The sequence below is a fragment of the Necator americanus genome, chromosome X, assembly GCF_031761385.1.
Source record: "Necator americanus strain Aroian chromosome X, whole genome shotgun sequence".
NCBI classification, from domain to species: Eukaryota; Metazoa; Nematoda; class Chromadorea; order Rhabditida; family Ancylostomatidae; genus Necator; species Necator americanus.
The window spans coordinates 17,383,540-17,397,462 of NC_087376.1; the positions used below are offsets into that span (position 1 = coordinate 17,383,540).

Below are 13,923 nucleotides of genomic sequence, written 5' to 3' on the forward strand. Positions count from 1 at the left end.
TACTATATAGTAGGATCAAAACGACTGAATCACGAGCGCAGTTGCGGTGCATTTGTGTAGGCGCTCGAAACGGGGCAATAGAGGCAGTAGTTGAAACCGAGTTGGAACCGTTGCAAACTGCAGCGATTTATGGTGTCAGCAAGGGTTTCGTCACGTTGCTAGCCGCTACACCCCATTGAAGAGCCTCGAGAGAAGCCGCGTACGCACTTGCGTACGTGCTTCATGTCGTTTTGACTACTATATTTATTGTGTGTTTTTAAGCAGACATACCTCTTGAAGTTAGTACGTGTTGGTAACAGACAGCAGCCGTTGGTTCTACCACAATTATCGATATTACTACGACCTGTCGTCATACAGTGTATTGTTCGAAATCAACTGACAAGGTTACTTCGTTATTTCTTAATTATAGACTTGCATTATTTGTGCACCACACATAGATCTTTTTAAATTCAACGTACTATGTTTGTAATTAGTATGGGGGAGAACCTCTACGAGTGAATTTCATCAAGTCTACACAGAAAGAAGAGTCAGTGAAACCGATAAAATCGATTCTTCTTTCAAAATAGGTAACGTATTCGTGATCTGCAGATGCGGAAATTCTTCTTTTCAGTGATTTTCCTTTGAGACTGGTCAAACGGTGTGTTAATATTAAAAAAATTGATCTATTCGACTCGTAGACCGATGCTGCTGCGCAAAGAAAAGCTCAGCTCTTCCCAAAACATGTACACACTAGACAGTGCTTGTTCTGAATTCTGTGCGTTCGCTGAGATTTTTGTACCCAACATATAGACGTATACATTGTCGACACCGAATCTACAACTGGGTGGACGCGTCTACCGCGATAACCGTGTTGCATTGTTTCAGCATCAGCATTATTGCTAAAAGTCTTGGCAGCGTGTAGAGATGCTCCTGTGAATTTTCGAAAAAGTGCTAGATCGTGCCTCATCAGACCAATTAACGATTATGAGTATCGTAAGCAGTTCATCGCTGTTGCAACCCAGTTAGTTAGGTCCGACCATCGTTCAGCTCACCTATAACCGATCAACACGCGTCATCTCAAGCGCGTTTAGAAGGATCGATCCACCATCAATAATCATGGAAAATTATGAAAAATTTGATGATATAGTTCGCGAGCTATTGAAATTTCCCAAAAATTCAGACACATTTTCTGATTTGACACAGATTTTCTGGTAAACATCCTCACATAAGCATCTATTAAGCTAGTGCAAAATTAATTTCCGTTTCAAAGTATGTGTAAATAAAACTATTTTCTACTCTAAATTATAGTTAGGTCAAAACGACATGAAACACGGACAGTTGCGCAGGCGGCTGCGCTCGAAGCGGCGCGGTAGAGCGTAGCAGTTGGGGTCGTGCAAGGATCTTCGCTAACGCCACCTATTTCTGCAGTTCGTCATGGTCTCACCTCGATTCCACCCGCTGTCTCCATTGCACCGCTTCGAGCGCACGAGTCGCTTACGCAACTGTCTGTGCTTTATATCGTTTTGACTCGACTATACTTCGTCTCAAAGCAAACGCATACCGTTTTGTAGGGTTTTTTTCTGCTCTTTCAAATACATGTATGGCTGTCGCTTTAATTTTTTCAGCCGGCATTTTCCAGGGCTCTGAAAAATCATGAACCGACGCGACTATCGAGTCATCATGCTTTATGAATTCAAATTGGGACACTCCGCGGCAGAAGCATCTCGTAACCTTAGCAGGGCTTTTCTGTCAGACTGTCCTTGCGAACGGACAGTGGAGCTCTGGTTTAAAAAATTCACTTCTAGCGATTTTGATCTCGAAGAAAAACAGGGTCGCCGTCTCGCTTATAATGAAGATTTGGAGAGAGCATTCGAAGCAAGTCCGGAGACTAACACATGAACGTTAGCAGAAGACCTAGGCGTACTTCATACTACAGTAGTTAGACATTTGGGGGAAATTCGCAAGCTGAAGAAGATGTCAAAGCGTCTAGCACGTCACGACAAGTGTTCTAACCTTTTGATTCGGGCAAAAAATGAGGCCTTTTTTAGTCGTATTATAACCGTTGATGAAAAGTGGATTCTTTACGATAATAGGAGACGTAGATTTGTGTGGGCAGATAAGGATGCCCCTCCAAACTCTTTTCCTAAACCCGATCTTCACCCCAAAAATGTCATGCTTACAGTTTAGTGGTGCTTTAAGGATTTAATCCATTACAGCTCCAGGCAAGCAGGCTAGACAATTACAGCAGAGTCCTACTGCTGTGAGTTAGAGGATATGTACGAAACGTTGCAAAAATTGTGGCCGGCAATGGGGAATAGAGGGCCGATTCTGCTGCAAGACAACACAAGGCCACATACCGCACCAAACACCCGGCAAAAATTAACCCGATTGGTTATAGAAGTTCTCCCTCTAACACCGTATTCCCCAGATCTTTCCCCAACAGACTATCACTTTTATCGAGCTCTTGATTCACATTCGCGTTCACTAATTCAAACTATGTTGAAAGTGCTTTCCATAATTTTGTTGATTACTGTAATCTCACTTTCATAGTAGAGAGTTAAATTTATTACCAATTGGTTGGAAAAGATGTGTAGATTCTGATGGTTTTTATTTCGAATAATAAAGTTGTGTTTAAACTGAGTTATAGCAATTTGAAGTATGCGGTCCTTTTCCGAAGTTAATTACGCACCAACCTTATAATTTGATTTCAGTTTTCTCTTGACTTCTTTTTTAAAAGCTGTGATCATATATATCATCATCCACTTTTGAACTGAAATATGATGGTACAACAATCCGCTATTGTAGTAGATCCAATTCCATTTTCCGATTTCGGGGATGTTTCCAGTTTTCAGCGAATAAGCTTTACTTACGTGACTGAAAGTCATCGGATGCTTTTTTTTTTGAGGTTTCAGTGGAGGGTTTACCTTGTTCCTGGTACAGTTACAAATTTGAGGTTACTTTACATCATACATCCTTCTACTCAAAATCGCTGTGAAGATGAGATTTATCGATATTTTGTAGGTTGCACACGTCTCTAAGTGGCAATAACTTATAATGTTGGTGTTTTAAAGTAAATGAATGAATATGATGTAGATGAGTTAGACGCTGATGATAAACAGGTGCTTGAGAGACGTACATTCTGAGTCCATGATCGCTTCATGGAAGTAGATTCCTGAAGGGCAATTTCCTAGCAAAATTTGCTAGTTCACTATAACGGAGGAGATCTAAGGTGACTGTCTGTGCCTTCGTGGATAAGAGACTAAAGTGGGACTTGGGTTCGTGTTTTTTCGTTTGTTATTCTCCTCAGGCATACCCTTTGCGTACATTATGTCACGGAGGCACTCATGTAAAATCCACGAAACCTTCATATCGTACTCCAAAAGTCTCCATCATTGACCGTGTAATCAACAACGTCCATCCTGACATTTGCTTCTTTTGTTTTTTATTATCAATGTAAGTGCGCGGAAAAGTTAGATAGCTCAGAATCAGCTTGTTTTCCGAATGTTTCTTGCATTTACTTGATTTCTCAATCCTTTCTCTGTTTATGTAAGGAGTACATTTAGAAGCAGAACCCTGCACTCCATTATTGAGTACTAAAAACATGTGAGTAGCTAATAACCACACTATCACACCTTGGCCCGATTTTAGGGCCAAATTTATCCAACCATGTTCCATTGAAAATGGAAAATTACAAACGTTTTTGTGCAGCAGTGGCCTGGACTCGGGCAAGATGGAAATAATGGGAATGCATGTGACGGTCATGGAAAGCGCCGCTTTGAGGGTCGGGAACGTCGAACGCGGGATTCTCCTAGAGAATTGACCTGGGAAGAACGTATTCGAAAGGGAGCCGTGCAGAAAGAGCGTGTGGAACAAAGAGGGTGATTGACTTGACGTATGTTTCGAAAAAAAAAAACTTAATTTCTTTCTATCTTTCGTTTTTCAGGTTTAACAGGAGCGATAGAAGTGGTCGTGATGGTAGAGAAAACAACAGTTCAAGTGGGCGCCAGAAAGCTCGGCGTAGAGAACGCTTAGAATCCAGAACGGGCGAAATTTATGCAAAGGATTCGGTGCTTTCAACTACCTTAGGAGTAGGTTCAGTGAAAATGCTTCGAACTCTTTTTTATCTTTATTATTGTTTCAAAAATGCTGTTAATCATTATGTGCAGGTGGAGACGAAAAATCAATGATAACTGTAGGAGAGATGTCCAACGGCAAATCGCAATTATCGTGACCAGCCTTCTCGAAGTTTTGGGCCTCGTGGGAGCTGCCCAGCAAATAAATTGTGTACTTTTGATGTAAGGACTCGAACGGTAGACGTGCCAGCTTCAGTGCACTACGGACACGGTTGGTCAAGTTTGTGTGTTGTGATGATCATCATTTAGAAGCAGTCTTTTTGCATTAAATCCTTAAGGTATTCCTCTTTTGGTGTCTCGCAACACGTACTACCCCTCTCCACCCAACTCGCTCATGTGTGTCCCGCGACAACATCAGCGTTTCCGAAATACCTGGCTTGATGCGAGTTTTGGCATCAACTATCCATCCATCCCTATGGTATGGTACCTTCTTTTTACGATGTTCTACTTTTTGTATGTATCTCCTTTATGTTCAGATGGATTACAATTTTACTCCCTGTCAAGGGTATGGTGGTCTAAGATTCGCAAGCGGTCATCGTTATCAGTATGGTAAAAATCCTGCCAGAGAAATTGCAAAAATGAGGGTCCAACTCACTAGCGCGATTAGAGCAGGAACTTATGAGCCGGGAGTAGTGAAGAATGAACGCGTCTCAAATGAAGATGAGGAAGTTTGGGAAACGGAAACAGAAGATGAGAAACGGAAGCGCTGGAATGTGGGAGTTTATTGGCCGTTTGAGAAGGATGTTCCTGAAAAGTTTAAGAAGGAGAAAATCGAGGATATGCAGGTCCAGAAAGAGCGAACAGAGGGAAGCCCTCCTAACATTGAAGAGTGCACTAAAGGCAAGAAGATCAAATCACTTGAACCGGAAGGTGACAAACTCAAAGTGATTGCTTCTGGTTGAAGTCCCATAGTTAAAGAAAATTATTTCTTTGTACTATTTTGTTTTTTGATCCTTAACATACGTATACAATCTACGTATATAATCCAAACATATATGTATATATTTGTATATTTGTGTAATATATGCAGTCGGCGTTAAACGTTTTGTAACATGCCGACGGGAGGCGTATTCTTTTTGCTTTTCTGTGGTTCTTTTTTAAATTTATTCCAGTATAATAGTGCAATAATAAGATTAATTAGTATCACTTAAGTCTTTTCCCTTAGTTTTGTCGGTTATTTTGCTTCTAGTGTGCTTCTAACATCTTAATTCGTACTATGTGCATCTATTTGATCTCTGTCCCATTTTTGTGTACGATTCCTATCTCTCATAGTCGTAGCGCGGAAAAGACCCTTTTCCACTAGTTCAAAAGTTTCTGATTCCAGGGTATCTCCTTAAAGGCCGGTTTGCAGGAATTGAATTTTTGCCATCTCTTTGTGTAACTGTGCATAGCTATCCTTCTTCTAGTACGGACGGAGTTTGGTATTTTACAATGATTCCGATTATAACAAGTGCTAATCTTGCACAATTACACAAAAAAAAATAGGCCAGAAGTTCAATCCCTAAAAACTAAGGTCTTATAGGCATTCTAGGAGCAAAACAAATGATAAAACTAATGGAGAATTTCTTTTAAGCGTAACCCTTCTCATGCATACTCATTCCAAAGAAACAATAGTGAAAACATAAGAAGCAAAACGAAAAGACTTTGTGTGAGTTTCCTCTATACTATAGAAGCTCCGTGCAAGGCACAAGTATATAAAAGTCGACCTAGGCGGAAGTGGATGGCGTTGAATATAACACTTCGAATGTAAGTACACATACCACGCAAGCACTTACGACATGATCAAATAATATTTTCTGATTTTGGTTTCTATCCCTTTCATGTCTTCCTCTGCTAGCCAGGTGAGTGTAATTTCTCGTCATTTCTCTCGCTAATTCGTTAGCTTGTTTGTCTCTTGCTGCACTTTGTGTACGTTTGCATACAAGCTCCTTTTCTGCACTGCAGGAAACTGCGTAAGGTGTGAAATTAATCATATGTAGAAAGAAATCCTCTACAATATTTCTGTAGCGCGCCCACTTATGCAAAGCAGAGGAGGCTAAGCGGAAGCATGTGCTGAATACCTTCGGATGCAGCCAATCAGTAGCAGCACAAACCATCGAATTTGTTGGATTCAATGTCCAACATGCGAAGGCCATATGCATGCCGAATGTATCAGCAACAACGTGTGCCCTCGCGACGGAGCAGAGTTGCAGAGAAGTGATGTGTAGCATGACAAAGATGTAGCCTTACTTCTTTAATGTGTCAGTTCTGTGAATAAAGTTCATAGATGCGATAGTCGGAGCCGGTACTCTGACCCCTTCACTTTTGAACGGTTGGGGAAGGAAACTCCTTCACTTTTGAACGTTTGGCGAAATTACCCCCTTCACTTTTGGGCGGTTGGCGAAAGGACCCCCTTCACTTGAGCTGCACCCTATAAGCTAAACCCCGTTCATCTGAGGAGGGTCCGACTTCTCCCTATCGCACCTATGATAAAGTTAAATGTGTACAAACTCAATAAATAGGAATTATTTATAATTGTGATGTGATAGCTCAGCAGCAGAGATTGAGTACGATGTGCTAACAAAGCTTAGGTCTTTAGGGAGGTATCAAATAGAAATGTCACAGTATACATTAAGCTTCTCCTCCATAGCATCCAATTGTTCGCATGATTATATACAAGCAAACACAAAGGATGACAGAAGGTACAGCAAGACATATGAAAAGAAACGTAAAAAAAGAAGAAAAACGATGGAATTACCATATTGCATGTCATACCACGCATTAGAGGATGTAACGTATATTTGAGAAAAATCCACAGAAAAGAGCTTGTATGCAAACGTACAGGAAAAACATACAAGAGACAAACAAGCGAGAAATGACGAGAAATAATACTCACCCGACAAGCAGAGGAAGATATGAAGAAGATAGAGATCAAAATGAGAAAACATTATTTTATCATGCCGTAATTGCTTAGTGCGTAGTGTGTGTAACTACACACGTAGCATTATATTCTACGTCATCCACTTCCGGCCAGGTCGACTTCTGTAATTCATCGTGCAAGGCTTCAAAAGGGACAGCGACATCGTTGTGTAATGGGTTTTACGCCACTCTATATATATACATATATATGCATGTATATACACCGCATATATATATGTATATATATACATATATATATATATATATGCATATATATATTATATATATATATATATATATATATATAGGCTGGTTGGAACGAGATGAAACACGGTGTGGTTGCACGAGTGGCCCTGCTGGAACAACGCGGTTTGCTTGGCAGTTTGCTTTTGTTATATAGATCTATATTGTATCTGTATTGTTCTTAAGTTGTATTCTTTTTCATGTAATTATTTTCGTGTTAATGTTCTTTTTTTGTTCGTAAGAGAGTGAGAGTAGGCGAAGAGACAAAAAAGAACATTGAAATGGAAGCAAATACAATTTCGAACCAAATTTCAGAAGCAAAACACGAACAAAAGCAATACATTAACTTAAGAACAATACAGATCTCCTTTTCTAGAGTAAATACAGCAAACACAACAAAAATACGAGAAAAGAAACCTAACAGAGGAAAGTCAGGAAGAAAAGCAAAAGGAATGAAAGCAACCAAAAAACCGGGGACAATATCGACCCGGGTGACGTCACTTGGTAAAATTTGGTCTGCGAGCGGTCAAAAACCGCGTTGCTCAAACGTGGACGCACGTGCAACTACGCCGTGCTTCATATCGTTTTGATTCGGTGCGTTCGGTGAAATTTTTGGTTGTTTTGTTCGCTCAATTAAATGCATTGCGTTCCGGGTGTAGTTTAGTGGTGTCTCAGCGGAAATGCGAAATACCATACTAATTCAGTAATTAGCTGGATCAGAAGCCTACAGACTGATCAGTGTTCCCAACAAAAATAACCCTGCATAAATAAAGGAATGAAATCGCGTGATGTAGATTTTCGCTCGAGCATTCTTCTGGTACACTGATCACCCTAGATGCTTTTGAACCACCGTTTTTTTATTTCTAGTGATGTTTCGAGTTTTTGCTGTGATACGTTCTGCTCTAAACAACTTCTGAATCTAACATCGAGAATTTTCTGAATGCTGTCTTTGAATCGTTGAAATAATTCTATGAGTAACACTTCCGTTTGACCCTCGCAGTTTTATTGCATCTTACAAAGAAACTGTTATAGTAGTGGATTAGTCGCATATCAGCATTCACGTAATTATGCTGTTTATGTTTAGGGATCACTGATAGGAGACTCAAGTATATATGTAAGCGTTTTTGATATTTACAGTATTTATTTTCTGTTTTGTTCCTCTCCCTTTTTATTTCATGTCTTCCTTTTTAAAACGTGTCTATCACATCAGATATAATTTCGTTTTTCGTGATTTCGCAAGACACACTTGCTGACTGCTTCATTCTCCACTTTTTTTGTGTTCGCCAATTTGTGCTCTTGTTACTACATTTTTCTTTCTTTGGTTTGAACTATAAATCCGTCGGTGTTTTCTTTTCTGATTTCGTATCATTTTTTTAATGTTTCTTCTATCTATGATCTTCTTATTATGTGAGTGTAAGCGGTTCATTGCGAAAGTTTGCTGCATTTTCGTTACTTTTTGTTTCTTATTTCTCGTAATTATTCACTGTTCCCAGTACTTTTTTCATTTTTGTGTGTAATTGTTTTCGGTTAGTCTGTATCTGAGGTTGTGCGTTATGGAAATTCGGAATTGTTGCCAATAAAATCTCAAATCTTGCCAGATCTTAAGAACTAGCTTATCTGTTGTGTCAGTCCTTCTGTCTTACATCCTCATGATTTCGCTATGTTGTTATGTGGGTAGCATTACTCTCATTGAACAGACTAACACAGTTAACTTACATATGCCCATTCTCGTGACTGCACCAACATCATTACGACATCAACATGTCGTAGTCAAAGAACATTATGTGGAATCGTACATGGAGTTTGTTAACTGTGGACGAGTTTTGTCTTGTGATGGCAGTGTTTTAAGGTGTGTTGCGCAGACGATCTGTCATTTTTTACGTCCATGTGCCGTTAGATTGTGTTGTGGAACATTTTCGCTGCACTCGCTCTTTTGCTCACACTATCTGCTATTTTCAAATGCTCAGGATAATTTCAGTGGTCATGGCACAATTGTTTCTAGTGGTGAGTTGTTGGCCACTGTGTCTGGGTTGAAAGTGCAGTACAGCCAACTGCACATGGTAGAGCCATACAAGTCGAAGTTAGTTTGGGTGTTCGAGAATACTTGCAAGCAGTGTCAGTTTTCAGTTGTGAGTTTTCTAAATAGGTTTATCCCCAAGGTTGGTGATGTAGTTGTTGGTCGCATCGTTAATGTCCAGAAGGCTCGTTGGAAGGTGAAAATTCCCATCGCCCCTCCTTAGTTCATAGGCAGTTTGGATTTTGTTAAGGTCGATGTGAACTACAGGATTGCTGCAATATTGCAATTGAATAACGTTAATCTTCCGGGGGGAGAGCTGAGGCGCAAAGGCCTGGAGGTAGGGATAGGAAGTTATGTTAACTTTTTGTTTTCGGATAAACCTTTTCTTTCTCAAGGACGAAATTGCTATGAGCGGGCATCTCGTCGTAGGTGATGTGGTGAGTGCAGAAGTGCAACAGGTAAAATCAAAAGGTCAATTGCAACTGCACACGAGGAACCTAAAATATGGAAAACTCGGGCAAGGGATTCTGATTAAGGTGAGTACTGTCTTATCCTTTTTTCCACTAATTGTTCCTTTTTTGTCCACTCTATTAACAAACTTTTGCTGCAGTTGCCGTTCTGACCGGCAATTCATCGCTGCTGTGTGCGGCGTGATAGCTCTTTTTTCAATTTTTACTGCTTGCATGAGTGTGGAAACATGTGCAGCCAATTTTTTTCTAAGCCGAAAAAGGTGATGGCCAATAATTCTCCTTTGCGCAATGTTGAAGAAGAAAAAGTAGGACAGGGCACATTTTTCACAAAGTGGCAATAGGACAGTAGATTCGACATCCCGCTAGATTGAGTCTTTGCTAAAGAGGAAGAAATTTAGAACTGTACTTGAAGGGATGATTACTCAATACTACATAGTTAGCAACAGTGGAATTTAATAGTATTTAATGGCGGAAAACTCTCCATTTTGTGAACGATGTTAGGATTAGAAGTTTGTTATCTTCGCGAGAAGAGCATATCAAGAAATACTTCTGGAAGCGTTTTTTTTTATTAGAAGGCTTGCTATACAAAGTATTTAAGCTACAATTTTTTGACTATTGGGCATTTTTTGAAATTCCGACGGGAGAATCGGGAGAAAATTTTACGCTTTTATGCATCTTTCTCATTTGGATTTTAAGTGAATTAGACCGCCTGGAAAAAAGATAGTTTGCGTGTGGGTTTGTTCAAACCTCTTATTCAATTATGGGATGAATTCTAAGAAATACGACACCGTTTTTCTAAGATGGGAGTCTAGTAACTAGAGCCATTTTTGTCCTTAGTACGCTGCAAGCGAAGATTTTTGCTATTAAAGTCTCTACTTTTCTTCTCAGGCTTTCTCCCTTTTTCCAATATTCAGTAAGGAAGAAAAGTCTATTTGCCCTTCTGTGTCTCACCATAATCCCTTCGAAGTGATTATCTATTACTCTTACTACGAAGTTAGTAACTATATTTTAAACCATTCTTCGTATAGCCACTAAAACTGCCACATGTGATGTTGCATATACTGATTACGACACAGCCAGCATAAAACGTATAGCTAGATAACCACGCAGTACTTGGAGAAAGCGTGCACAGAGCTTACAGTATGCAGAAAACTGTTTTCTTCTTGTTTCATATGTTTTTCACTTTTTTTGTAGCGTATGTAAGTATTAATAGGCTTACTTAATCTTATCTTTAAAACATCCTCATTAATTTTTTTGTTTTGCTTCTAGGATGTCTATAAGATTTTAGTTTGTAGGGATTCAATTTCTATACTCTTTCCTGTGTAATTCTTTATGATTAGCATTTGTTATAAGTTATAGTAGTTATATTATTTATATTTTGAATCATAGTAAAACACCAAAACTCCTCTAGAAAAAGGTTAGGTAGGCAGTAATAGAAAAAGAAGGTTCTCAAGTAGTGTAAAAGTTCTTTCTCCGTGCTACGACTAAAAGATGAAAATCGTACGCAAAAAATGGGGCAGAGATGAAATAACTACAAACTAAGGTTTTAGAGACGCTGTGAAAGCAAAAGAACTGAAAAGAAAGCCAATGGAAGATTTTATCGGCAAGATATAATCCTGTTATCGTACTATCCGCCTCAGAAATTTTTTTTTCATACTATAGTATACTATAGTATGAAAAAGAATTTAAAATACACAAAAAAGCAAAAAGAGGGGATGTCTGAGGAGTTACTCGCACTCTAGAGAAAGCCCAGTGCACCCCTTCACCGACGATTTGTCGCGTCAGAGCATATTAGAAGACATTTTACACCGACTATACATATACATCGTATATATACATATATATACACATATATATACACATATATATACATATGTTAAGGATCAATAAAAAGTAGTACAGAGAAATAATTTTCTTTAACTATGGGACTTCAATGAGAATATAAAAGTGCAGCACTGTTATCCAGATGCTACAGCTTATCACGTTCCGGTTCAGCAAATCTCATCTCCATCGTTATGTATGGGGAGTTCTCCGTATATTGTAGAGAGAACTCAGACTTCACCGCTGCGTGGTCATGTTAGAAATAAACAATAGTAAAACCTCTAAAACAGGGGAAATAGAGTGGAAGAAGCTTGTCTCCCTTCCTTTTCCGGGCTTCGTTTTTGTAAGCTACAATAATTTTTATAGCTTTTTATAGTTCTAGTGCTTCAAATTTTTCCTAAGTTCTGTTATTGTTATTCGTTATTCAGTAGCTGTTTCAAATTTCTGTCTCAATCTTACGCCTACGACGAAAAAAGTTCTTCCAAATGTGTTGCACTGAATTTATGCTTTTTGCATCATCGCTTCCACGTTTAAGAGGAATCATCGACGCCATCAGCTCACGTGGCAGGAGTCAACCCTTTTAACGCCTGAAGAGCAACGCAAGCGGAAGATGAGGACTCTTAAACTTCAGCTCGACTACCTTCTGGCGAGGAACATCCCTCAGTCACATATCCGAAAATCTAGAGCTGTTTGGGACGTTGCGTTCGACTCTGACCACCGTCCAGTTCTTCTCAGCTTCAAGATACGGTTCCACAAGAGAAACCGAGGAGTTCCTCTTCAACCGAAAATCGACATGGCAGGTCTGAAAGACGATGAATGCAGAACAAAATTCCGCCAACGTGTGTCTATTCATTTTGGAGTACGGACCAGGAAGAAGCTTATCGATGCGGATTCCTTCACAAAGTGCATCCAGGACGCTGCAAGGGAAACGCTCCCGGTTCTATTGCCGCGGAAGAAGTTTGCCTTTGCATCTGCGGAAACAAAATCCACATACAATTCTGTATGTGTCGCGCGCAGCGCTGGTGACTTCAACCAGAAAAAGCGTCTTAGAAGGAAGCTGCGTCGTCGACTGCAACAAGACCGCGATAACGAGTGGACGTCAAAAGCGATGGAGTTTGAGTAGGCGTGGGAGGACAAGAACCCGAGAAAAACCTGCACTCTGCTAAGGCAGTATAGCAGCAAGATGAAGAAGTGTTCGCCTGTCCTGAACACCGCCAACGGAGTTGCTGTCGGGGAAACAACCTTGCCTTCTGCAGGGAGCATTTTAACACTTTGCTGAACCGACAAGCGCCGTCTGTCCCTGAACTTGCACGCCCAAAGAACAGTTATACACCACGGCCAGCGAAGAGCCACCGACGGAGTCGGAGGTGCTAGTTCCTAGAAATGCTGAAATCTCTTCCTCTCTGGGATTTGATTTGACGAAGATCATCCGTTCAATATGGATAGACGAAAGGATACCTAATTCATGGAGACACGCTATCATAATTTCTCTCCACAAGAAGTTATCCGTCACGGACCCCAGGAATTATCGAGGAATCTCTTTGCTGCGTGTTATGTAGAAGGTACTGGGGCGCATTATCCTGGACCGACCCATTGAACATCGCGAAGAAACAACGCGCGACGAGCAAGCTGGCTTTCGTCCTGGCCGATCTACGATTGACCAGGTGCTCATTGTCAGGAGAGTGATCGAAATCTGTCAGCGGTATTCGAAGCCAATGCAACTAGCGTTTTTGGACTTTGAAGCCGCGTTCGACTCTCCTCACCGTGGCCGTCTTCTCAACGCGCTGAGCGCCGATGGAGTACCAGGAAAGTTCGTTCGCTTGCTTGATGACATGAATCAACGAACAACTGCTGCAGTTCGAACACCAGCCGGATGTACAACACCGTTTGAAGTGGTAACTGGAGTAAGACATGGAGCACTGGCAGGACCTTTCCTGTTCAATTTCGCAATCGATGACATTATGCGAAGAACAGTCGTCCAGTGTCCTGCCGACATTGTCGTAGCACCATCTGGGTGCCCCTTGACTGACCTTGAGTACGCCGACGATGTTGTCATATTCGCGGAAAGCAGTACGAAACTTCAACATGTTGTCAACCTTGTATCGAAGCTGGCTGCAGCCTATGGACTACGTCTACGCCCTGATAAATGCAAGCAGATGTGGATCTCTTCGAGACCTCGAACGGGAATCAGGGTAAACGGACAACCGATAGAACTCGTCGATGAGTTCTGTTACTTAGGCTGTACGCTGAAGAACAACGGCAACTACGAGAGAGATGTTCAGCGAAGGTGCGCTAAGGCCACTTCTGCATTTAACTCCTTAACGAAATGCCTGTAATCGATCCCCATCACCAACGAAGTCAA

At 40.6% G+C, this 13,923-nt stretch overlaps 4 protein-coding genes across 6 annotated transcripts; all 4 read left to right on the plus strand.

Moving 5' to 3' along the window:
- Window positions 1–1,632: 1,632 nt before the first annotated feature.
- On the plus strand, window positions 1,633–1,878 carry RB195_023776 (uncharacterized protein; the record flags this gene model as incomplete). Its single annotated transcript, XM_064211315.1, has 1 exon — window positions 1,633–1,878. One exon carries the CDS (start codon window positions 1,633–1,635, stop codon window positions 1,876–1,878), a length of 246 nt encoding a protein of 81 aa, XP_064067196.1.
- Window positions 1,879–3,053: 1,175 nt separating this feature from the next.
- On the plus strand, window positions 3,054–5,014 carry RB195_023777 (uncharacterized protein; the record flags this gene model as incomplete). Of its 3 annotated transcripts, XM_064211318.1 has the most annotated exons (9): window positions 3,054–3,098; window positions 3,688–3,857; window positions 3,923–3,975; window positions 4,041–4,067; window positions 4,146–4,206; window positions 4,280–4,323; window positions 4,391–4,530; window positions 4,589–4,825; window positions 4,898–5,014. In XM_064211318.1, the coding sequence occupies 9 exons, from the start codon at window positions 3,054–3,056 to the stop codon at window positions 5,012–5,014; spliced, it is 894 nt and encodes a 297-aa protein (XP_064067199.1). The 3 variants fall into 3 exon arrangements, with proteins under 3 accessions (XP_064067199.1, XP_064067198.1, XP_064067197.1); XM_064211317.1 differs by having other exon boundaries at window positions 3,923–4,067; window positions 4,176–4,323; XM_064211316.1 differs by having other exon boundaries at window positions 3,923–4,067; window positions 4,176–4,323; window positions 4,589–5,014.
- Window positions 5,015–8,971: 3,957 nt separating this feature from the next.
- RB195_023778 (uncharacterized protein) lies at window positions 8,972–12,684 on the plus strand (the record flags this gene model as incomplete). The annotated part of the gene is made up of 6 exons (XM_064211319.1): window positions 8,972–9,102; window positions 9,232–9,333; window positions 9,400–9,466; window positions 9,521–9,607; window positions 9,666–9,806; window positions 12,097–12,684. 6 exons carry the CDS (start codon window positions 8,972–8,974, stop codon window positions 12,682–12,684), a joined length of 1,116 nt encoding a protein of 371 aa, XP_064067200.1.
- Window positions 12,685–13,276: 592 nt separating this feature from the next.
- RB195_023779 (uncharacterized protein) lies at window positions 13,277–13,897 on the plus strand (the record flags this gene model as incomplete). The annotated part of the gene is made up of 1 exon (XM_064211320.1): window positions 13,277–13,897. The coding sequence occupies one exon, from the start codon at window positions 13,277–13,279 to the stop codon at window positions 13,895–13,897; it is 621 nt and encodes a 206-aa protein (XP_064067201.1).
- Between the last annotated feature and the right edge of the window lie 26 nt (window positions 13,898–13,923).